The sequence below is a fragment of the Anabas testudineus genome, chromosome 16 (genome assembly GCF_900324465.2).
Source record: "Anabas testudineus chromosome 16, fAnaTes1.2, whole genome shotgun sequence".
Lineage (NCBI taxonomy): Eukaryota > Metazoa > Chordata > Actinopteri > Anabantiformes > Anabantidae > Anabas > Anabas testudineus.
This window is the reverse complement of record NC_046625.1, coordinates 8,980,760-9,006,417: the sequence shown is the minus strand read 5'-3', so window position 1 is coordinate 9,006,417 and position 25,658 is coordinate 8,980,760. Positions and strand designations below refer to the sequence as shown.

General features: G+C 41.2%; 2 protein-coding genes across 4 annotated transcripts in view; one reads left to right on the top strand and one right to left on the bottom strand.

The window, feature by feature from the left end:
• Positions 1–52: 52 nt before the first annotated feature.
• g6fl (g6f-like) lies at positions 53–10,942 on the bottom strand. Its single transcript, XM_026370572.1, has 11 exons — positions 10,748–10,942; positions 9,808–10,140; positions 9,190–9,456; positions 8,830–8,865; positions 8,140–8,475; positions 5,070–5,321; positions 2,099–2,221; positions 1,808–1,881; positions 1,501–1,527; positions 1,100–1,146; positions 53–794 (listed from the first exon to the last, which is right to left on the bottom strand). Exons 1-11 carry the CDS (start codon positions 10,818–10,820, stop codon positions 773–775), a joined length of 1,590 nt encoding a protein of 529 aa, XP_026226357.1. The 5' UTR covers positions 10,821–10,942; the 3' UTR covers positions 53–772.
• Positions 10,943–13,377: 2,435 nt separating this feature from the next.
• Positions 13,378–25,658, top strand: part of si:ch73-22o12.1 (nectin-2) — a 70,936-nt gene continuing 58,655 nt past the window's right edge. The window contains exon 1 of one of the 3 annotated variants that reach the window (XM_026370569.1): positions 13,378–13,796. In XM_026370569.1, the coding sequence (XP_026226354.1) occupies positions 13,712–13,796 (85 nt within the window). In that variant the 5' untranslated portion in view covers positions 13,378–13,711. The remainder of the gene's footprint in view (positions 13,797–25,658) is intronic. The other 2 variants (XM_026370571.1, XM_026370570.1) reach the window with 2 other exon arrangements.

Sequence of the window (25,658 nt, the reverse complement as noted above, 5' to 3'; positions counted from 1 at the left end):
ATTTCATTTAAAAATGAAATAATTGTTGCAGACAAAATACTTGACACGACAGCTTTTATTTAGAACTATATGTACTTAAATACAGTAGTGGAAAGTTTGTGAGCCTATTTTCCATTACCTGTTACATGTACTCCATTACAGTGGGATTATTGTCCCACTGAATGAATATTTGAATATTACTTGTACCTTCTAGTTATTTGGGATGTCAGAATTTATCTTTCAAATTATATGAACAGCTTTTAACCATTTTACTAGTAGAAATATGCTCTAATAGTTATTTAACATAGTGAAGTACTGTCACGTGACTTAGAAACAGCCTGGCAGCAGTGCAAAGATATCTCCTGCTAAAAGTTTTGCATATTTAGAAAAATGTTTAATACTTTATGTATATTATGTACTTACAACTACTACAATACCAAAACATTTAATTACCTTAAAAAAATAAAACCAAAATCAGGGACAGAAAACACAACATTCAATTACACACATGTATGATAAATCCTTACATCAATTTCATAGACTTACAAGTTTTTTTTTGTTTGCCTATTCGTCTAAGTACAGCCTCAAATTTTAAACAACTTGAAAAGAGCAAAAGCTTAGAACACAAAAAACATTTGACAAACAAATGAGTAGCATTTCCCTGAAGCGCTGAAGTTTCCTTTAAGTTCCATCTATGACATTCAGTTGTTACTTTTGTTTATAAAGTCCTTCTGCGGCAGATGGGAACTGAGTGAATGTGACAGTTGGATGAGGATTAGATGTGGGTAGGTGATCAGTTCTGACATTGCTCGTATCTGAAAACAGAGCACAAAGACAAAGTCGCACAAAAAAAAATCTCCCTTCCCCCAGTCTCTGTTATTCTTCCTTAAAAACAAACACAGACAACCCACGCAACAACAACACACGGGCGAAGGAGCGCTGCCTGTCAGCGCATGGCGTGATATTATGCCACAGTGTCAGAGTGATGTTCAGGCCAGCATGATTGGTGAGTGTGAGAAGAATGTGAGGGACAGATGAGTGACAGTACAAATACACACACACACACACACATGGTTCAACATACAAGGCACACATAGGTGATGCAAGGCTTTTTGCTTACCGCTCGAGTTCCTTATAGACATCGTCTTCTCCTCTTGGCTTCAAATCCTGGCATGGAGAAGTAAAGGGGGAAGGAAGGCAGGGAAAGAGTGGGACAGTGAAGAGGAGGATAAAAAGAGAGATGTATGGCACCAAGGCCAGATTTATGTCCCTCTAGTGTGTAATGAGATTGATTTGCTAATACCAACAATGCAAGGATGACAGCTGATAGGGAATGGGTTTATCTGAGAGAGGGCTGACAGTGTGAGTGTAAAAGAAGACATACAGTATCTGCTGACAGTGTAGGGGGTGTGCAATGAGAGCCTGTATATATTGGTGAATGTGTGTATCACAACTCCTACCACACAAACATGCATATGCACATGTGTCTGTGTGTGCTCAGGGGATGGCACAATAACTCACCATGTAGACTGAACCCTGGGGAGGAGCCTTTTGGGAAGGGAGGAGAGCATAGAAAACAGGTTTAATGAACAACAAGTGACAGAAAGGCAGTGATAGTGTAAATCAGAGGAAAACAGAAACACTGGAGGAAAGCAAAAAGTAACAAGAGGCCAACTGAGACAGAAATGGAAAGATAAGAAAAAAGAAAAGAAAAAGAGAGAGTGCTAAATATCTGAAGGGAGGAGTGGGAGAGGGGAAGATGAGAGCGAAATGAGAGGGAAGATTCATCAGAGGACATTCAGTTGTTGAACATGTATGAATTCATTACCTGTCTGAAATCCACTGGATTCTCATAAATGTTCTCTGCTTCACCCGAGTGGACAGACAGAGACTGCTCAATACCTGAGTACAGAGAGACAGTTACCAATCTCTGTCACACACATGCACACACATATTCAAGAGTATGAGGAAGGAAGGAGGAGGTGGGGGGAGATTCATTACAACAACCCCAGAGGATGTCACGGGCCACATCACTCAGTGGCAGCCGATGGGGGTCCAAGATGGACCAAACACGGAAAGCTGTCAAAAAAAGAAAAAGGAAAAAAAAAAAAAGACTCACCGTGATCAGAAATGTGTTTCTGTCTCCATAGCAACACGCCGACAGATACAGCAACCAGGGGCACCAGGAGTAATAAAGCAGAGAGAGAAGGGAACAGGGAGGAGGTGGTGGCGCTGACACTCTCTACAAAAGGAAAAAAGTGAGAGAGAAAGAAGCATGAATATTTTCAAGAACAGTGCTAATAAAAAACTTGTAAAGCCATGGGTGTGTGTGTGTGTGTGTGTGTGGTTTGTCCAGGGAAGTTCCTGCTGCTCGTTCTCTATTTTGCTCTATTGTACAAGTCAAGAGGGGGCAACCTCTGCTTTACATGAACACCTTCCAGCCATATTTCAAAACAAGTTACAGTGAAGATTTCATCAATTTATTACATGCATTTGCATCATGCTACTGTCAGTCACAGACAATGGGTGCAGTGAAAGAAAGCAAGGAAATCCAGGCTCTGTCAGATAGAGTGAATAGTCTGCACGACAGCTCAGTAGACATCGATCTGACAGACCCTCAGTCTCGACACTAAATGCTGTCAATTTGATACGTGGACGAGAGGAAGGAAAGCATCAGTATCAAAGAGACCAGATGCTGTCAGATCATTACACAACGTCTCAGCAAATACCACTTCCATACAGAATAGTTTGATCCAAGTTTCTTCATTTAAAATTTTCTCTATCTCATCTAAATATGCATGTGCGTTTCTTTAGGTAAAGTCACTCCTGTGACATCTGATCCTATCAAGTGCCTCTTGGTAAACTGGCAGTGTAAGTAGCAGCCAAACTCCGTCAATGCAACATCGAAAAACAGGTGGATGGAAAGCGTGGGCGTGATTATCACAAACATTACATAAGCGAACCATTAGCTCACTGCAGCGCTAGTCAAATTTTGTAGGAAGAGCACATGCGTATGATCAAACTTGTCAGATTTGTTTGCATAATGAGCATGACATCAGTCTTGCAAAACAGCGCCACAGGATGACACGGGAAGCAGGAGGGAGGTGCTTGTTTCCACAGAGACTGCTGTAATTTAGTGTACCTGAACAAGTGTTGTGTCACTCTCTCATTCTTGATGGAACACAAAGCAATTATATTTGTTGAACGTCTTTGGATTACAAAAGCAAAAGGAAAGCCTAACAAACCCTAAAGGCTACTGACAAAACCGACTAATATTTTCAATTCACAATTCCCACTGCATCTTTCTGTGCCATTTCATTTGTGATGGACAAAAGCATTTTGAGAAGTAAAGTCCACTCATCCTCCTCATTAACTTTCCTCGTGTTTTCTTTTCTTTTTCATAAGCTGATTGGCCCTCGAACTTCACCTTAGCCCCGGTGTCACAGCTTTTAGTGAGCTTCAAAATAATCAATCATTATGTGCTGTGTGAGGTGTAATTGATTGGTGAAAATGTGTAGTGGTTGCTAATGGAATAATGTGGTGAGTGTTGACCCCAAGACTGACCCCACTGTTCTCTATGCCAGTTTTAGTGCATGAATTATGGTGATTGAGTCCAGGAAAGTAAGGGCATAAATGCTTCTGGCTTCTCACTACCACATCTCCTTCTGTCTACACCTTTCTCTCATTTTCTTCTATCTCACCTTTCCTGTTCCTCTTTCGGCACTTCCTCCCCACCTCGACTATTTCATCTTAAATGAGGCAGGGGGTGATTTATATCGCGCGATTGTAGAGGAGGGTGGCTGACAGGAGGCACGGGAAAAAACTGCCTGAATGCTTGGCAAATGATGGGACAACTCAGGATAGCAAATGATTGCAGTACATCCCTGACATTTGAAGTATTTTGTGTGCAGCAAAACACAATCATTGCTTCAATTTTGCATTATCTGAACTATGCCACCAGTGAAAAGAATGTTATTATGCAGTGTTGTTTTAACCACCTTAGCTGGTACTATACTTTGAGATCTGGCCTACAGCATATTTGATATTGCAAAATTATATATATATATATATATTAGGCATGAATTAAAAAGTTTCTTCTTAGTGCTACCCTGTGCAACATTTCCACCCTCTTTGGATGCCTCCACTCAGAACAACTATTTATAAACGGTAAACTGTCACTGCTTATCGTCAAACTATTTATTATTAACTGAGAATTTTTGAGCTATCTTGCACTATTGCAATGTATGTGCAACCTGTCACTTTTCAACAGTGAAAATGTAGGTCATCCACAGCTTCTCACTCTGCTCAGTATAAATTCCCTATGACACCCTGGACACTCACTACACCCTTTTTTTTTTTATTCAACTTTTCCAATCAGACAAAAATCTTGCTTCCTGTCTTCCTCTCTATGTCTTTATCACCCACTTTCCCCTTCCTCCATTACTCTTATAATAATACCATCAGCATGCATCATGATGAGCTCTGAGCCCCTCTGCACAAGTGATGTATTTGGGTACGGGGAGTGAACTCATCTCTGCTAAGAGATACATTCAGCTGTCACATCCTCCTGTGCTCCCCCACAGCCACCAATAGAATAAGGCTGAATAATTTAGTTTTTGTGGGGAGAGATGTCCTAAGGTCCTGTCTGTGTGATGAGAAAAACGATAGCCTTTATATGTTTCATATTTTATAGACGTAGAAGCTAAGCAGAGTATTTTTATGAATAATGAGAATGTAAATGGACTGAGTTATTATATCTTCTTATTTCTTGGTCTTGGCCTGTGACCTCTTTAACTACATTAAAAAAGCATAACATAAGGTGTCTGTCAGGACCTTACTCCTCTTCTAACCATGGGCTCTCCGGCAGATGAATTGACCTGGGTTTGGCATGAAAGCACTGTAGGATGCTTCAATGAGCATCCTACAGTGTATATATACTGTATACAAGAGTCATCCACATTCATGATTCATTATCTCCACCAAGTTGACAGGAAGTCTGCCAAGACTCCAGTGCTTGTAATATAATATCATTGTGATGGAGTTAATCAGAAAACACACCCATCTTTGTGATACCGTGCCATCTTACGCACCTTCAGAGGGCACTGTCACCACATATGTTGCCCAGATGGTCTGCCCATTTTTCAACTTTAGGGTGCAGGTGTAGTTCCCAGCTGTGTCGTCGGTGATGGGCAAGGGCACGGTAGTTGTGATGCTACCAGGACTGTTCGTCATGTGTAGCTGGCGACTCTTATTCTGGTATTCCCAACTGGCACTTTTGACTTGGCCCAGCTCTGAGTACTTGCACAACAATTCCAGCTTCGAGGAGAAATGCCTGGTTTTAACTGTGGATGTAGCAAAGGAGAGTGGAGAGGAGAGAAGGGAAAGAAAATGTTAAAGAGGAGCAAAACAAATGAAGGATGACTGAGTGAAAAAGACAGGCAGAGGGAGTGAGGGTGAGAAAGTGAGTTAAAGGGTAGTGTGTGAATACAGAAAAGGCCAAGGACAGACAGAGAGTAATTGGGTCAAGGAAAAGTGATATGAAAGACAAAGAACAATTCACAGAGAGGTCAAAATAATATATATTCATTAATGTGATTTGCAGCTAATGCATTGGTTGACTGTGACTGATGCTTAGTGTCTCATCAAAGTGAAATGAGAATCCATCTGGGTGTAATCAAGTTCCACAGACCCACACACACACGCATAAAAAACACACACATTTCAACCTTGATTAGTGTGATCAGTGTGGGCCACCTACAGCCTTGGTGGGAGGGCAGCAGGTATAATCATACATAATGATACTTATAATGAGGTGGGGTAAAAATATATGCGTCACATGATTGGAGTGTGGGTGGATGTGTATGTGTGTGTGTGAGGGATGCAGATTTGTGAAGCAGGATGACTGTGACAGTGACGGATCGACTGGTCATGACTGGGCAGCTATGATGGATGCCAGCGGGATGGTGATTAGTAAACCCTTTCAAGGCTGCCATGACAAGGCATTGTATGTGCATGTGTGTGTGTGTGTGTGTGTGTTGGGTTTTGCGTGTGTGGGTGAAAATGTCTTCTGCGTGTTTCTGCAAAAGGTGAAACCTCCCCAAGGCTCGCCCATAAAAATCAACAGGTGCTCTCCTCAATTTTTTTTCTCTTTAAAACGATGGATCAAACAAATGTTCCTTTTCATGAGCAATGCCATAAATGTGTTCATTTAATAATGTGACATTTTACCAATGGCTGCAGGAAATTCTCTTTTTGCTTATGTTGCATAAGTCAGAGTGGATGATCTGTGTGAGCAGCGCACTGGGAGCTGGTATGAATTAAGTGTCTTCCTCAAGGACACATCAACACGGCAATGATTGCTCTCTAGAAACATGGGTCCTCTGGGTACAGGGAAGTCTCTCTTTTCACTCCACAGTCCTCTGCCCTTGTATAGAGTAGGAAATGTCAGATTCTTTTCCCTTGCATAAGTAAGATGGGAAGATCAATACAGCTCGTATATCTGTGTGTTTTGTTTTGATTTGAAGACAGTGAGTTTAGCTTAAAGCAGGGGGAAACAGATTGATTATCTGTAATGTAAAATTATCTAAAGGTTACTTGTTAAATCATGAGTCATAAACATACATATAAAATGTCAAACTGTGGTGTTAAGGATAACATTGCTCATTTTTTATTAGGTAACTTTGGTTCTTAGTTTGAAGATTAATTTTCTGATTATTAAAATTATCTTATTGAAGTTATCTTTTGTTTTTGCCTTAAAAACGCCAAATGATTGGACAGTTGAAATAGTTTGATTGGTTTAGTGTTGAAACCATCCCAGCATTCACTGGGGCAATAGATTATCACTGCTATCATTGTTATTTGTTTTGCATTGTATTAAATCATGTTCAGACTGCTGCTACTTTCATTATTGTTAAATTAGATATCTACAGTGAGTGGTATCAGTCCACAGGTTAATTATAAGTGCAGTGACTCAGCTGCGAATTAAAATGTGACTAAAATATTTTCTCAATGTTGCAGTATTAATTACATATACAGTTTTAATCACAGTGAGTTCTGCACTCATCATTTTTGTAAGTGTTGGGCTTAAAATTAGAAAGTTTAGTATGTTAAATTTATGTTCTGGATCCACAGATTGTTTTACAGTCAGAATCATTTAGTTGTTTTTCTTTTCCTCGCAGTATTTTAAAGATATTGTTTCATTCTTTTGAATATGTAAAGTTTTATTCTATTTTAGGATGAATATTTTTAAATGTGATAGTTGACAGATTTGGATATGCTCGTAACAAAGTGAGCCATTTGTTTCTAAATATGAGATCCTAGTACTGCACATCTTCCTTCTAATCCAGCCAAATGTAAACAGACCTGCCTTTTTGCAGGATTGGGTTTAGGGATTTGTTGCTATGACAACAGCTCCCAATGCATTTTAAACCAGCTTCAAAATCCCCAAAAATCCAGATTTATGTGAAAACAGTCTTATCTGTACAATCTTATCTTATCGTGTATGAAGAACAAAGCTGAGATTTTCAGTCTTCATACTGGGTTCATACTTAAAGTACAGACTTGAAGGTGATCTACTGAAGATGAAAGCGAATGAGAGAATGATTTCCCTAAACATCAAACTATTACTTTCAATATAATGTACTACAGACAGAGGACAGCTAGGATAAATGTGTTTAACATGTAGATGCCTTCAAGCAGCTGTTTAGGGGTCAATGAAATATTCTGCAGGATTTGAAAATGCGTGAGTCACACGTTTTAATCTTTGCCAGATGTCAACCCAGTTAAACGCAGGTCTGTGAAATATTTCGTGATCCAAACACCAAATGAAAGAGTATCTTTGGAAGGATGATAGTCCTTCCAGCATAGCTTAAAATGGATAATCTGCTGTATGCCAAGTAGCATACGGTGCTTCTGATACCCTATCACCTTACTTTGAGATTATTTTATGCTGTTTTTCCTTTAATTTGTAATCCATTTGTTTACTTACCCCATTTATTATGGGTATTATGTAAAACACCATCCACAAACTGACATGTTATATATACTGATTCTTATAAAACTAACAGTAACAGTTTGTCTCATTGATTAATTCAGTTTCTTTGTTTAATTCATCTTAGTCCACCCCCTCTTCCTTTCCTGTCTCCTTCTACTCATATCTACCTTTCAATACGCTGAGCAGGGTCCTCTGGCTGAAGACAACGTCATTGAGGTACACATCACAGATGTAGAGTCCGGCATCCCTGATCTCTGGTGTGAGAAGAAAGGAGAAGCTCCCCGCTTCTGCATTATAAGGTGGGCCAGCCAGCTGGAGTCTCTTACTTTGCTCGGTCAACAAGGTGGAACCCCTCCAGCGATCATACTCGTACACAATTTTCATATTTTTATTATTGTTAATGTTTGGGGGTCGCCAGTACAGCAGGAGGTGGTCCCCCTGGACAGCAGGACAAGTCAGATGGAAAGATGTCTGAGCCTGCGTGGCAGAGGAGATCTGAGTTGCTGCAGGGAAGAAGGAAAGTAAACCAGAAAAAAAAAGAATATATGAGACACAGCATAAGTAAGGAAGACATAACAGAGACAAATATGAAGACATAACAATGCCAGAAGACTTATATTGACAGGGAATTCAGTATAAAAAGCGAGTGAATGAAGAGAGAGGTGAAGACAGAGAGAGTAAACAGAATAGTAAGAGAGCCAGGAAATACTGATAGGGGGAAAAATTCCTTCAACAATAGGGATTACGTTCTTATATGCTGAGAGTTACTTCTTCAGTTGGTTTCGCATTCTGCTCTGCCTGATTAGCAAGCTGCTGACACAGGACTTTCAGAGTGCTTGCGTTACAGAGTCACTCACCATGTGTTATATTGGTGAATGAGGCCACTTTGTGAGCTGCAGAGAGAGAAGGGAAGCAAGAAAACACACACACATACACACACACAAAAAAAAAGCAAATAATGAATAATACATAAATGTAGCAACCATATTCACAGGATGACTGGTGGAATTTTAGTGCAGATCTACAGTATACTTTAGAATCTGGAAACTGGTCTATAAAAGTAAACACTTTGAAGAACTGTAGCTACAGGATGCTTAAATAAGTAATGCTGCTGCTGGAGTTTCTGGCACTGATGCCCACTCTCACCAGCAACAAAAGCAACAACAAGTATTCTGCTCCTCACTTCTTCTACGTTTCTCTTCCCTTCTCAGTCTCACCATCAATAGTCACGTCCACATTGAAGGTGACAAAAGAGCTGCTGCTGTTACCCCAGAGGTGGAGCGTACAGACGTAGACCCCATTGTCATTGTTCTGGACCTTTGGCAGTTTAGCCACTGTGCCGGTGTTTGGCATTTTCTCGCTTTTCATGTAAATGCCACCGGGTGCCGTCCAGGTGATTTTAGTGATAGCATAGTCAGGATTAACACTGGCAATCAGACGCAGGGTGCTGTGCTGAGGAATGGGTGCAGTGGGGATGACAGTGACTGGAGACGAGGGAGAACACAGGAGATCAGTGGCAGAGGAAGTATTTAAATCTTTTTATAAAGTAAAAGGAAAATACTGAACTTCAACTTTAATGCACTACAAGTGTGACATTTAAAATTGTACTAATGTACAAGCACAGAGACGACATAATATACTGTCAATCATAAAGGTACTAATTATGAAAAATATCTCCTTCAAGAGTGTCATATTAACACGTTTCTTACTGGGTTGTTACTGTTAATCGAATACATTGTCAAAGGCGTTTTGATTGAGGAGATTGTGTTTGTAAAGCATTGTATGTGATGGGTAGCTAAAGAAATAAGTCCAATGGCAGCATCTGATTTTTTCACCTGTAAGGATAGCTAAGAGGATTTTCCTTTCCTTTAGCGGCTTGTCTCGTTGAATCATCAAGCATGAGTAGAGACCACTGTCCTCCAGTTTGGGAAGAAGGAATAGAGAGAAAACCCCTGTGTCATGAAAGTTAGGGTCAGTCAATCGCATGGATGGCTTTAAAGCACCACCAGAGAACCTTTCCGTTTCTTTGGCTGAGAGAATCAGTTTCCATTCATCCGCACGAAGTGACTTTATCCTCCAGTTAATAGCAACGACACCGTTGCCTGGTGTATCAGTACACACCATGGTGGTAGGCATGTCCTCCCTAGCCACCACAACATCGTCCCAGTCTGATGGAGAGAGGACAAAAGGTTGATATTTACAAAAGTTGAATTATTCAGGTGAGGTTTTGGGAAGTTTTGCTCCAGTGATTCTGTTTCTTTATCTTGTTCCAACGCTACTGGATAAATATAGGATCATGTTTCCGACCATCCTCGCCACAAAAAGAAGGCTGACACTAATATGAGGCTACAACAGTTTGTTTCAGTCAGATCTAATGGGTATCTTTTTAACCACAAATGCCTGTTTCTATTTCCTCTCATGGTATTTGCTGAATCATGCTGGATAGGTAGTTACACATAACTTTGGAAGATAACCGTTTGACTATTACTAACAATATGTAATATTTGCCATATGCACTATGCATTGTAAGGATCTCTCTGCAGTCACAATCGCAAACAGTAACAGTAAATTTACAAATGTGCATGAGGATTGTTTTAGGGTTTGGTTAAAGGTAATACATTTCACTGGACGACACAAGGAAAACAAAAATTGCAAGAAAAGTCATTTAAATGTTTTAATATCGACCATGTTGTGACATAAACAGGGAAATGTAGTAGCCTTTATCCAGCCACAACAGGAACAATGTATTTCTAAAAATCACAAAGTATTTCGTACCTGGGATGCCACACCGACAGCAATATACCACAAAGGAAGAAATAATAATTATGGTGAGAAAACAGGACTCCATCACACAAATAAAGGAAAAAAAATAAAAATAAAACAACACATTCACTGCACCAGCTGTCGCTCCAACGCTCTGACCTTTCCGAGTACCCTCCAGAACACCAAGTATTGTATTCTTTCCTCCAAATTTCTGGTGTCTCTGACTGATTAAAGTTTTTTTCTGTGCGTCTTTTGGCCCAACAGGATACAGCACGACCACAGCACAACAACACTGGGATAATCAACAGGAAACGACTGTCACTGCTTGTGTATTTGCATCAGGTCGATAAACTACATGCACTATTATTACTGTAACTCTGACACCATGGTGTTTTATAACACACTGAAGCTGAACTTACGCAATTACTTACAGAACTTCTGACCCTAACATTTAGTCCGACAAAGGGAATGTGCACGTACTTGTGTGTATCACAATGTATGTGTGAAACAGAGAAAATGATAAGGATGGCAGAAAAAGAGGGATTTGGGGAGATGAAAAAGCAAGAAATAAAGTTTGGGTTTGTGTGGGTGAACAGTAACCCCTAGGCTACATGTCTTTACATCCCATAAATGTCTTTAATTAAGCTAAAGGTATTATCAGCTCCTCTGAGCACTATTACAGATTTTTCCATAATTACCATTGGGTGAATGGGGGCGGTGAAGAGAGATAGAGAAAGGGAGAGAGCGAAAGAAGAGAAAGAGAAGGCAGATATGTATTGTGGGTGTCTAATGACAGGGAAAGAGAAAAAAGGGAAAGCAGTAAGAGAGAAAATGTGGAGGGAGAAGTGCTGAGACAGAACGAGAAAACCCAGGGAGAGGAGAAGTGTGAGAGTGTTGCAGGGGAGCAGACACAGTGTGACTTCAAAGAAGCCTGTGGCTGGTGACACAGAGCGTGGTACTGATCCTGTGGCCCCTCCTCTCTGGGTAAATAATCACCATAAGCCTTGGCTCTTTCTAATGAATCCACTGCCAATGAGCTAATATCTGTTAAGTATGCGCTTCATTATCATTGCCACAGACCCCCGGAGAGCACGAGGATGGAGGACGGGATGAATAGCAGAGACGAGTAAAGGACGAGTGGACAAAGGAAATAAAATGACGCGGGGAAGAGGGAGGGAGGAAGGGAAGAAGGGAGGAATGAGAAAGGAGAGGAAAGTGAAGTGTAAACGAAGGGAAAGTGTAAGGGGTGTGAGATGGTGAGAGAAAAATAAGTGAAGAACTGTATAAGTAAAGTGGTTGGGAGCTGGAAAGTGGTAGGTGTGAAGGTCGATTTGGTATGGGTATGAAAAATTGATGACTATGAGAAGGAAAAGGAAAGAAATCCTCCATTTGGTAGCCACTTTTTAAAGCTCCTTATTCTACCATGAATGCATATGATTTAGTGGTAGCGGTGATAGTATGGGTGGTCTCTGCGCACTTTCTCCAACTGTGTCACTGCTCAAACATTCATCTACCGGGCCAAAAAGATTGCTGCAAATTTAAATACGGCTGTGCAAGTACTGTTGGCATTTCAAACCCACAGCTGTTTTCACTGCAAGGCAGATGCTTTCAGTCTTTGGAGTCACAGAGCGCAAGGAGTGGCAAGAAAATAAAACCCTCATGTCTCTTTGAAGACACATTTCAGCGGTTAATTTGTTCTACTGGTGTGCAGAACATTATTTGACCCCTGATTATTATTTCTATCTTCAGAAATAAGGTCTGCAAATGAGAAGGTGTATTGGAGAGACATTTGTAATGAAGAACAGAACGGACCGATCCGGCAGCACGATTTAAGCTGTGTGACTTATGAAGATTTAATTACAATGTCTGTAAAATGCTTGGGCATAGGAACCTAAACCAGATAATGCCTTCCCTTTTGCAAGTATGCATCCTGCTTCAGAGGAGGAAAATAGGGCAAAATGAATTGGACGTTACTCACATAGTCTGCTGGAGTCTACAAATAGATACATGAGAAGCTGTTTCCTCTTGATTTCATTCTGCTGACTGTCACTGGATTTGTATTTTGTGGTTCATTAATGAATGGTTATTGATTTTGGCATGTGCTGTGGTGGATGTTACATGAGCTAATTGCGATCATGTGCGCAGGAGCCAACAGCAGAGGGCGTAAGAATCATCTGCTTCCACGTACTTCACCACTTCACCAAAGCTGTCTCGAGTTGGACAAACAACTTCATGCTATTTATTTCTAGAATGAATCCCGCTTCTCTGTGAATAATATTTAATAATACATTTAATGGATTTGTTTTAATTATTGGAGCAGTGGCTGCAATTTAACCAGGTTGACCTTTAGGCAACACTGGGTATTAATTGAGTGCTGCACTTCTTAACCACCGGATCTTAAACATCTAATCAGGTTTTATAGGTGTTTTCCAAAACGTGATTGATGCTTTTAAATCATTTGTGCTTTCGTGGCTCGACGTTGAATCTTCTAAAATTCCCACCAAAGTGAAACCCCGCTTTTAGATGTTCTACGTGCAGGCTGTGTTATCCGAGGATAAATATGTTTGGACTATTCCAACAAGTCGCTCGTCTTAATGGGTTTTCGGGAAGCGGGGCTGTGACGCCTCTCTGCCTGATGACATCATCAGTCGGACCGCGGTGCGCTGAGTGGAACTAGTTGTTGGAGCTGAGTGAGCGCAGCAGCACTTCATTACATCCACCAGCACCAGCTCGGGGGAAATATTCACCTGTGCGCTGCCAGGAGGAATTCACACGGATTTGGAAAGGCGGTAGTGGCTTTCACACTAGAAACAAGAATCAGTTTCAGCCTATCCTGCTTCCAGATAAGTTTTTTTTTTTTTTGCCTTGAATGAGTGAGATTTTTACACAGAAACTGATCCGCATCTGAAGGTTTGGTTTCGATTGTACTTCGGAGACACTGTGTGCCTGGTTTCGTAAAGAGGATCGTAATCAACCATGGCGAGACATGACGCCCGAAATTGGCATGACTGCACAAAAATGATCGGACTCCTCTGCTTGATCGCGTCGGTCCTACAACACGGTAAGAAATGATCACTGATTAAAATAACTTCCCTCTCTCTGCCATTTTCTTTAATTGTTCAGTGGAGCTTTAATAATTTAACAAGAGGCGCACTTAAAGCAGACTACCACCTGTCAGCGCGGTGACAGGAGCTGGAAATCAGGTGATTCCCTCGCTCCCCGGACGGCTGGGGATTTTCAGATCTAACCCTCAAAAGCACTTGTGGGTGTCAAACGGGATAGTTTAAAGTTTACACTGTTGTCTGTCTTGTTAGAAATTCCTTCCGCGTCCCAGGAACCAGCTGTATCGATCTCTGACCCGAGTTTCAGGGCGGTGACGCCATCTTTAGTTTCACAAGGTGTGGCTCTGTGGAGCAAGGTGTTTTTTCCCACAGGTGACTAGAACCAGCCTGTTACACTGGTGTCGTTTTCTTTTTAAACTCAATCACTGTTCCCTCAGTTCTTGATAGCTACTTTTAATCTAAAACCACATCCTCCTTTTCTTTCCTCTGTCTGCACATCATTCTGCAAACTGCTGGTGATGCACACAGACAGTTACAGAGAAGGAAGCAACTAAACTTAACCTTTCTTACTGAAGATACATTATTGAACCTGTGCCTTCCTTCATGCTTACTGACTTTTGCACAGTTTTCTTTCTGTGAACCTCTCCCATGTTGGCATTGACCGTACACTAGTTGCACTTACTTTAAACAAAGTAAGATGGCACTCCTGCCTCTTTAGATTAATCATTAAGGTGTTTTCCAGCACACAGGTAGGCTACTTCAGCCACAGTGAGTAAGTCCGAAAATGATAGAAAACATTCCTGGGGCGTGTAGTTAACCTATTAACATATGAATGTGTGAGACATAAAACCAGTTCAACATTTTTTTCTGCTTCCCTGCTAGGCCAGCTATTTGTTTTGTGTTGTAATTGGGGCAGGAATGTAGGACTGCCAGAGCTACAGTATACAATTTCAGTAGTGTACAGTAATGTAGTCGATTGTGGCATGTTTTTAATCATAAGCACACTCACTCTTTTGACTTATTCATGCAGTGGACCTTTTTTTTGTCCAATTTCATTTTACAGAACATGAAGTGCTCTTAAGGGAGGGAGAAAAGTGGGGAAAACAAACAAAAGATTTTACATATTTATGAGGACGGAAAATTCAAGTCTTAACCAGTACAGGCAAAAACACGGCTTTCAGTTATTGCATTTAAGTCATTTTATCCAAAGAAAACCTCTGACCTCCTCTTGGGTAAAACTTAAGTTATGCAACATAAGCTGCATCTGCTGCAGGAATGAAACTTTTCGCTTGTCTACTTTGCATTTTTAGTTTCCAGGTTTCCACTCAAGTGTGACAGCAACCACTTACCTCCACGTTCCACCCTGTGCATGAGACTGAGAGACGTGATTTAATTCTCTGCAAAGTTTTCAGTTTAATGTGGAATAGCATTAATGTAAAAACGCAACATTGAGGTTGATGGATTTTTAATTAAAGCATTTGTCTGTACTTAAATGTAAGGTTGCGCAGGTGGGGGTCTAATTTAAGCTCTAAAATGACACGATAATACCACCCCTTTACCCCCAAGTGAGGGGCCGCGGATGTGGGTCAGAAAGGCTTGGCCTATTACCATGGAGACGTTTTTATTGGAAGGGTGGGCTTATGGAAGGGGGAGTTTTGGGTGGGGGTCTGAGGCTATAGCAGCATTGTCTTTATGGCTGAGTAAGCTGCATGCGTGCAGGGGGTGGCTGGCTGGCTGGCTGCCTGAGAAACTGGTGGGCATGCAGGGTCAGGGCCGGGGGAGGAGACCGCTTCCTTCTCTGCTCAAAAATAAGCCAGTGGTTTTCTTTTGCATACCGGAAAGCATCCAGCGCAGCTACATCAGATGCAAAGCAGCTCCTCATGGCGCTCCTCAGCATCGACAAAACAGGTGGCTTCTCGGGAGCCTGCTACATTGTTGAGTTGTGGCAGAGTTTCAGGATTGTCTGGTAAACTAAGCAGGCAGATAGTGATTAAGACAGTCGACGACCCACCTCCCATCCTTCCCACCCGCCACTTGAAATCTCCCTCTCTCCCGCCAACCATCAACCCCTCCCCCAGCACTGCTGTTGAGTACATACAGAGGCCTTTTTCTGGTGCCTTTTTATTTTGAGCTATTTTTCATTCTCTCCCGTCCAGTGCTTTTGTTTGAGTGATTGTAGTCAATGGGTAATTTGAATGGCTTCCCTCCCCCGTCTCCCAGCCTGTCCCAGTCTCAAGGCCATGCTGTTTATGACAAGAACAACATGCAGATAGACAGGAAAATAAACCACATGTGACCTTACCGTGTCTCCTTGGCTGTAAGATTTGAGCTGCATGAAATGGTGTTTTTTTTTTTTCATCCTACATAATTATTCATTTTCATGACTTGTGAAAATGCTGGACATTTTCTCACACACACACTACATTTACACACTTTGTGACTCTGATGTAGTGATGTTTCTTTTGGCAGTCCCACTTGTGCAATAGCTCAGGCTGTTAGCTCTAACTATTTCCCTCCACATGGAGATATCGTGTGTGAACAGTGTAGTCCTGCCAAGCCTGGGACCATTCATCATTACAACAGAGAAAGAGCATTACTCTCTGTCCATTAGGAAGAATGTAACTGATGGATCATGAGAGGACTTTATTTTTTCTTCGGTAATAAAAGAACGAAAAAGTAAGTCCTTAGTATCTCATTAGTCTCTGTGGAGCAATGGGCTTCACTCTTGGTTTGGTTTTTGTATTAATGGCTGTCGCACTCAGGTCCTATCATTATGTAAATGAGCTGTTCTCGCCCCTTCGCACTGGCCTTGTAAATGTCAGAAGGATTTTGAAAAGGTCAGGTGTGTGTGACTATATGTGAGTAAAACAAAAATAAAAAATTAAATGAAATCTCGTTGTAGCTGTGATATGCACTAGTACACGCACACTCGTACTACGGGGTCTTCCTGCTTAAATGACACATCAATAACCTCCTCCTACTCCCCTTATAACCACTATTAACAGTTCATTGATTCAGAAATAAAAATGTGCTTGAATTCATGGGTTAATGGAGATGTGACAGCGATACCAGCCGGTGTGTATGTGTGTCTACACGGACGCTGTGTGGCAAATGTGGCCCCATTAATTTTGAATAACTAAATTTTAGAATGACTGAAGCAAATATTTGGCATTTCACCAAATGAGCCCAATCATTTAGACAGCTTTCTATTATTATTATTATTATTATTTCACCAGGTATGCAATTGGGGGAAAAAAAAGGATTTCAGCTCAGTGGCAACAGTTAATGGCTGCCTAGAAATGAAGTGCCTCTTATCCAACAATAAAGAAGCAATGGATGGAAAGCCTTTTAATAGATGTAATGAAAACATTTTAGCAGAAGGCACTTCTCATTTTAAAGGCAAAACCTTTTTTTATTGAAGCTAAATTGGCCAACTAGCCAACGTTATTGGAGTTTTAGACATAGATATTTTAAATGAGTTTAGGTGAAATTACTTTGCTCTGTAGACCTTTCATTACCAATGACCAGAAACACTGCGGATCTATAGGGTTTATTGTTGACGTGGCAAATATTATTAGACAGGATGGGTGACTCTGAAGAGAGGCAGGTCGATGAGCACGAGTCACTGCATCTTGTTGAATTTTAGGACCATGAACACAATTGAGTGCACACGCCCACGCACATGTACACATACAGCTGGTGATGAATAAGGGCAGTAACCTGAAGCTGTGCCTGTAAGTCAGATGACAATTCAATAATTGGGAGGAGCCGTCACATCACTGGGTGAGTGCATGTGTGCGTTAACTTTTCCTTAAGGAAGTAGTGTGTATCGTCCTCATCAGCAACCCTATTATCTTCCAGAGACATCAATGACGTTCCTGTTTATAAAAGAGCCGCAGCCAGCAGCCCTGTAATGGATCCATCATGTTGGAAATGCAGGGTGGATGGCAGCCCATGTTGAGGTCACACTGAGAGCCCCCCATAGTGATGTTTGTGTTTTGCTCCCAGGTTGCCAGACTGCTGGAGACGGTCCCATCTGAGTAAAATAAGCAGAAATCCTCCTCTGTAAAAGGAATGCCATATGTCATAGGGCAAATGAGGGGTTTCCAAAAACACAGCCATGCTGGGGTTGATATTTTTGGCCGAGGTGTTGGGTTAAACTGTTATCCACATCAAATCTCCTAACATTTTTATACACAATGAGTGTGTCAGGCCATTCTATAATGTATTTTCACCACCCACATATTTCTACATAATGGAGTTTTAAGACTGTAATATTTGCTGGAGTGGCATGCCAGCAGCTTATCTTGTATAAAAATGCTATAAGGCATGTGGCTTTCTTTACTTTTGAGTCGCACACACATTTCCACACAATTAGTCAAGATACCTTCTGCCAAATCTTTATTTCCCTGTGTCTGACAAACCCCAGATGGAATTTAGGGAGATACAGGTCAAACCCTTTCCAGCTCAACCAACGTGGAGAATGAGCAGTAATTCCAATTGAAGATCCATTGAAAGACAGCCAACCTCTTTAAAAGAAAATCTCCTTAATTAACTAGACTTGAGATATGGGTGTTTCTGTGACCTCAGTATAGTAAAATCACAGAGGAGGCACAGCAAAGGAGGAGCAGAGGGGTAAACGGGGGTAGAGGATGTCAAAGTTTTCAAATTCCACAACGCAGCATTTTGGAGGGGGGGATGAAGGAGGATTTTTAAAAAAACTAAGTGAGGGAGTGAACCAGGGAGGCCAAGAATTATCAGCTCATTTGTAATCTTGTTGCACATCCCTCCCTTTTCCTGCTTTTAAACGCATAAGACAAAGCCAAAGAGCCTACCATTGTAGACAGGAAAGAACTGCTTGCACTAACCTTTCTCTTTGTATTATAGTTACCTGACTTGTATGCCGTTTCTGTCATCTTTCTTCTCTTTCATCTGTCTTTGTCATGTTCTTTTACTTCTGAAATCCTCCCCACGCTGCACTCACCAGATCTCTATGCAACAGTGCACTGAGGCCCTTGACTGTGTCCTCCTCAGCGCGTCCCTACATACACACATGCAGACAGCCGCTCATTAGCAGTCACCTTAATGTGCCTAAATGTAGTTTGCGAGGTGGTTTTCTTTATTGATCCGGTATTGAATGGTAGATAATGCAGTGCCCTTATGTGATATTTAAAACATTTAAAGCTTGCTCTTGCTCTGCACCAAAGCACCATGAAACATTATTTTCTACCATCCTCTTCTGATAATCCCTCTATGTGTCCTCTTTTTCCCACAGTGGGTGAAGAGTTAAGCCAGTTTTTTATGTTACTTCCTTTTTTCTTCTTCGCACTTTGTTCCTTTAGTCATGTGTTAAAACTAACACTGTAGACATTTTGCCCTCTTTGTTACCTATCTGCACACCTTGGCTCATTTATGAATACACGCAGACACAGACATACTGCGTCTTCATCACATCTGACTTTGACAAGGTCATGTCAAATTCACACTTATCAGAGGCAGCGGACAGGCTGGCTACAGGCGGAAATTGAATTTGGTGTGACGAGGTCTTGTCAGGACTCCGGGTGCTGGATAAAGAGTTGTGCCCCCCCCCCCCCCCCCCCCCCCCCCACAAAACCTTCTGTACACTAAATGCTTTCAATTCAGTCAGCTTCCACATGATCCCAGGAGACTTATCTTAGAAGCAGGATAAAATTACAGACTTTAATAAAAAGAAAATGTAGTATTCCTCCACAGATATCATCTCAGAAATATGAGATAAGAAACCCGAAACTGCCTTTGCTTAGATAATGCACAACAGGTTTGTTTTTCATGAAAGTGTGTGAAAGAGGGTTCTTGTGTTTCAGCAGACAAGATGTGGTACAACTCTATCTTTCCGCTGACATCAACGATATCTATAGTTTCACTTGTTGGTTTGAAAATGTGCCGCCATGCTACACTGATAAACAAACGGCACAGTCGTCATTCGTCCCCAGAGCCTTGAAATGGCAGGAGCATTTAAAATCCTCCCCTGAGGCTAACAGCACATTAAGGTCAAATAGAGGCAGCAGGTTTATTCAGTTATCAGCCCTGTTTTTTGTCAACAGTGTGCCAGGTTTGTTTGGCACGACTCCTTAGGGAGAGCAGGTCCTCCTTCATTGAAGCGACTTCTCATTCATCTCAGCTGATTGCCTGCTTTCTAATCGGCCACTTGCTCCCCTCTGCCACTCTCCCGACCTTCACTTCTCCATCTTGATTCGTTCTTCCTCTTTTGTCTTTCTATATTTATGTCCCATCTTAATGCTCCAACTTCCTCTTCTCTGTAATTTGGTCAGCATAATTGATCCATCTGCTAAACAAACTGCTTTCTCATACTGTATCTCTTCCTCCTCTCATTCTGGGCTTTGTTCGCCCTTCTCTCCCTTCTTACTCATCCCTCCCTCGTTTCTGCTTCTGTAATTGGAATGTCTGCTCCCTTCCTCTATCCTCTTACTCTTTCTCCTTAATCTCTCTTCTTCTCTTCTTCCCTAGCCTTCTTCCTCCCACTGTCCCACTGTTCAATTCCCCAGTTGTCTCTTCCACCTATGTCAGCCCCAGCCTAACTCTTTAAGCCAATCCAAACTGCCTTTGCTACTTTCGCTCTCCTACTCTCATTTGCTCCCCATGTCTCTTGCTCTACTTTTCCTCTCATACCACCTTAACAGCCCCCGCCCTCCCTACAGACATTTGTATTTGTACTTTCCTGCATCTGCTAACGAGGTCCTCTGTTTCTTTTTTCTTCCACACATCAATCATTGTCTCTCTCTCTTGTACACTTGGTCTTCCTCTTTCCCCCTTTTTCCTTTCTAATGGCCAAGAACACCTCCTCCCACTCAACCCTGGTGGGCATTTTTTGAAGGTTAACTTGCTGTGACACTTTTCTAGTGTTTCACCGTCCCCACCCTACCCTATTATCGCCTCACCCTCCTCTCCCTCTATCTCCCTGCAGAATGACACTCATCATCACTATCAAATCCTTACAGGCAACCACAAACATACACACACATACATAGCATAAACAGCAGAGAAGTTGCAGACATGCACACAGTTCTCGGGAATGGCGGAGTGATTTGATGGTTGAATCACTTGATTGCTGTACTGAGCACAGGAAAGGGGAAGTGACAAAAAACAAAGTCTGCGAGTGAGCTAAACAGGGAGTGAGGATGAGGGAAATGGAATCAGATGCTGGTTTGTATTTCATTTCACGGGAGCTAACCTGTCGTGCAGTGCTGGGATGAAGCTGACAGTGTCCACTCCCCTGCTGCTACATGCTGTCACACACTCATCTCCCCCGCAGGCAGTGACTAGGCTGGTAATACGGCTTGACTCATCTAACAAAAATCTCACACTAAACTTGAAACGGGGATTATTTTTGAAGAGTTAATTCCCAGTGTGTGACGTAATACAGTACTGTGATCGAAACTAGCTTTGTGAAACTTGTTGTTCAGTGTTGATGTGTGCAATGCATGGCATCCCTATATTGTAAACTAGTTTTTCTGATCTGTTTTGATTACTAATCATCACACTGTGAAGAGCTCTGTAACATTTAAAAAATGCTCCCCCACATGTATTGGTAGTCCTTCTATAATGCAGCCTGTAGAGTCTATTAATTCACCCAGCGTCTAACAACATTTTTCTGCTTTAACCTTTACATATTTTGATGATGGACTGATGGTTTGAGTTACCTTTCAAGCTAAATTGTCAAACATTTGTGGGTACTAGTTTCCTAAATACTGTAATTTTCTCTCTCGTCATGTTGTTAAACATTGCAGATTGAATGTTTTGGGGGTTTTACAGGCAAAATTATTCACTTTGAAGACATCGCCGTCAACTGTGGGAAATTGTAATTTACTTTTTTTTAATAAATTGAGACCTTTTCTAAACAGAACCAAGCAATTAATTAAGGTAATAGTTGTCAGCTGAATAAATAACAAAAACAAGCATTAGATGTAGTTGTAAAATGTACCATAAGGATATTTGCTTTCAGTTTTGTGCTACTGTTAAGATTGCAGAAGTATATGTTCTTTGTTTTAAAGTAGTGGCATCTTTTTTTAGTTTAGTAAAATCTCTGTGAATTAAGTCATATTAGATTCTTTTCATTTAGATTTGACAAACATTAGTGCAGGAAGAATTGAGTGTTCAACAGAAGCAACCTTGAGATGTTGTTTTGAGTCCAGGCAGTGAGCTGGCTGCTGCTTGACAAAGTGATGCTCTTGGTTTTACAGCAAACAGAGACACTATTGTTCTCAGCTCACACGTAGAGACCCTCCTCCTCCTTCCTTCCCTCAGACTCTTTTCCCTTCCTTTCCCCATAATCCAGGTGAGCTGAGGGAGACCATTGAAAAGGCCATCTATTGTACTCCCTTTCCTCCCATAGCACCACACCTGTATGAGCGGACAGACTCACATTTGACTAGTCCCTAGAGGAAAAGTGGCTCTGTAACAAGAGATTATTGTTTAGTTTCTAGTGAAATCACAGCTAATGCATGGACTTATGCTATTATGTGGTTTTTTTTTTTTGGTAAATAAGGCTTTGATACACTCCTGAAAAGGCGTTTGTGCACAAAAAATGAAATAATTTCCAGCTCCTATGCGATGCACATTTTTACGCCGTGCATGTGTCATACACTTGCTTGTTCCTTGGCTGCTTGCTGTTCTGGCTTTCTTTCTTGGCCTCTTTAGGAAGAGCTAGGAGGGAGGGGAGGGTAAAAGAGATGAGAGGGAAAGAGACAAAGAGCAAGAGAGAGTATCTCCTCTGCTGACTCGAACTTGTCACTGTGGCCCTCTGGGTGTGTGCTCACTCCCTCAGGTTGCTGGAAACCATCTCCTGAATCCTTCTCCTTTTTAAAAGCTTTTAAAGGAAACTCTTGAACTGCTTAGTTCTGTCCTTTTCCTCTTTTCCCACTTGCCACTTCTCGCAATAAGCTTGCGGCTGATTCGTGCACCAGTGATTCATGAATTTATCTCTGGCATGGCACAGTCATGCTGGGTGCACGCATGAGAGTGCGTGTTTGTCGAGTGTGTGCAGGGCCTGAGCGACAGAAGAAGGCTGCATGCTAGGGGGGGAAAGGTGGGGAAGGAGAAGGAGAAGAGGAAATGTGCTGTGATGCCAGCCATGATTAGAGCAGTAGCACTCGCCGTTTAAATACACATTTAAATAGACACAGCCTGAGGAAGATGGGGGGGTGAGGTGAGAAAGGAGATGTAGCTTCTCTGCTTGTGTAAACTAACACACGCATTCCTAATTTTCCTGGTTTTAAATAGAAGTCCCTCAGGCTCCACCTACCAACTTTCCCTTGTTCATTTGTTTATTTCCTTCCCCTTTTCCTCCACTGTTTTGCTCTCCATTTCGTTGTTTAACATTTGACACAGAATTGCTTTATGTGGCATAGATTATTGATGCTCTCCGTAGACCGTTTTCTCCTCTGCCGTCCTCCTCTGCATTCTTTTACTCCCTCGTGTGTCCACTCATTTGGCTGTCATCCCTGTGCCATTCAGTTCCCCAGTTTATCTCTTTCTCTCATTCCTTCCAGATGACTGTCTTTCTCCTGTTTCTCCTCTCATCACTTCAGTCCATTGTGAGTTTGGTTCCTGTCTCTGTCCCCCTTCCTCTTTTTTTTTTCCCACCTCCCCCTTTTCCTCTCTAAACCTGACTCTGCCTTTTTGTCTCAGGTTTCACTGTCCTACTTTGATTTCTTCTCTCTCCAGCCTGTGCTCTTTGCTCCTTCTCGCCTCTTTCTGTTTATTTACATAGAGATAAATTGCAGTAAGGCTGTCGGGTTGGATTGATGGATGGTGCAGAGGCCACGGGTGAAAGGATTTGGGCGTTTGATGGACACTCCTGTCAGTCAGCAAACTACTTAAAGAATAGGTTGGTTCGTTATTGTGAAAGGTCTTTTATAGAAAGACTTGCCAGCTATATAAAGATACTCGGAGTGCTCATTTTTCTAACCCATGGTATCCGTAGCCCTGACACTATTTCCCTAATGTGGTCATAAAGGTCCTAAAGTAGTAAAAGTAAACCATTCTTTAGGTATATATTGACATTTTAGAACATACAACCTACAACCTTCGACAGAGATACTCTACTTCACAGCATGTCTACCCTTTTAAGAAGCCCGTCCCTTGTAGATGACATAATTATGCAGTGTCAACGTGTGACAAGCTGAGCTTAGCTGCATTAGAAAAATTAATATGCACAACGTAGGAGGGAGCTTTTCCATGATCTTCTAATGCTTATAGCCACTCAGTCCCCTCTACCCATCTTGGTAAGCCATCACACTCTGGAGCAAGTTATCTCAGAAGCCATCAAGGCTAATGTTCGACTGTCTTTTTCCCCCAGTAGTTGGGTTTAAAAGTCTCATAATCTACATCAGATCTGCATTGCATTCATTTGTCAGGAATAATGAATGCACTTGAGTTTTTACTTCCCATTTAATGCTGACACTGGGGTTAATTGTCCTTAAAAGAATAAGATACTAGCTATCATGTTATAGTTAGCATAGCCCATTTACATATTTAAACCTCAATGAAATGTTACTGTTTTTTTGTGAACAATTTGTAATTTTGTAATTTGGACATGAACTTAAATTCATGTCCAAATTAGTTAGAATTTTAATTTGTTTGCTTAAAATATATATATGATGTATATTCATTAATATTACTTAATACAATATTACTTGTTAAGCATTTATTTAAAAGTGTTTTCAGAGACTGCTAAGAACTGCTGATAGAAAATGAATATGCTTCATTGGAAACTTTGATATGAAATAGAAAAAAAGACATAGTAGACTTGCTGTGACAGACAGCACCTGAATGTAAGAGATCTTAAATGGACAATAATTATACAGAGTGAGACTGTTAAAGCTTTTCATTTGTGTTTAAGATTCATTTGACGGGTTGAACTATTATGATACATGTATTAGTTACAGTAATGAGAGTGGAGCAGTGCAGCTGCCTTCTCTGCCATATATCAGGACATCAAGTCAGGTCAGCACAGTGAGTCTATAGCTGAAGAATTCACAGAACATACAGCTTGAAATATTATAGCAGAGCTCTGGCTGAAGTGATAAATTGTCCAAAGAAGTGAACTTTAACTTAAGTGCTGTTTGACTTGCTCCTACATTTTTCAACATGGCTATCTCAATTTGAGCCAAGAAATAATATATTCTTTCATATTTTTTATCAAAGCAGGGGCTGTCACCACAGTGGAGAAATAAAACCAGTCATGCACTAAGCTGTATAATAACTATGCCGTATTGTGTATATAGTATCCTTCAGAAATATTTAAAGCTGAAATGCTTAGTTGATTTTAACTAAGCATTTCCAAACATAGCCGAGCTCCAACTTCTCAGTTGTGAGGCTTTGTTGTGATACTATGATCGAGAATGTAATAGGCAAGTTAATTTATAATGAAGGTAATCATTAGTTGCATTTGTTTTCATAATGAAAGTATGGCAGTTGCATAAATGCACATAATGAAATTATAGTAGTTGCATGAAGTGATATTGACTGTGCATATGTACTTGAAAGGCTGCTTGAAAGAATGATAAATTGGAAACCAAAGGCTCATAAAAAGGCTGCAGAGATCAGGTGAATGGCATGCAGTAGGATGAGCAAAGAGAAGAGCAGAGCGCTGGCTGTGGCGTTAGAGGTAAATGTATGTTGGCAGTAGCTAAAGGGAGGAAGAGAGTGAGAGCACGATGAGAGGAGGGAGAGGCCTGTTACTGAACCATCAGTGGCAGTAATGAGACACAGGTGCAACCCATGGAACCATATCCCCTATCAGAGAGAAGGACTGCAAGGATGAAAAGTCCTCAAAGATACCGTAGAACTACAAGACTGAA

Coding starts and splice junctions, on each gene's coding strand:
- g6fl (XM_026370572.1), bottom strand. CDS start 10,820: ATGGAGTCCTGTTTTCTCACCATAATTATTATTTCTTCCTTTGTGGTA. Junction 2,222..5,069: donor GGTGACAGTGCCCTCTGAAG/GTGCGTAAGATG, acceptor TTCCTTTTGTAG/AGAGTGTCAGCGCCACCACC. Junction 795..1,099: donor GTCTATAAGGAACTCGAGCG/GTAAGCAAAAAG, acceptor CTCTGTTTTCAG/ATACGAGCAATGTCAGAACT.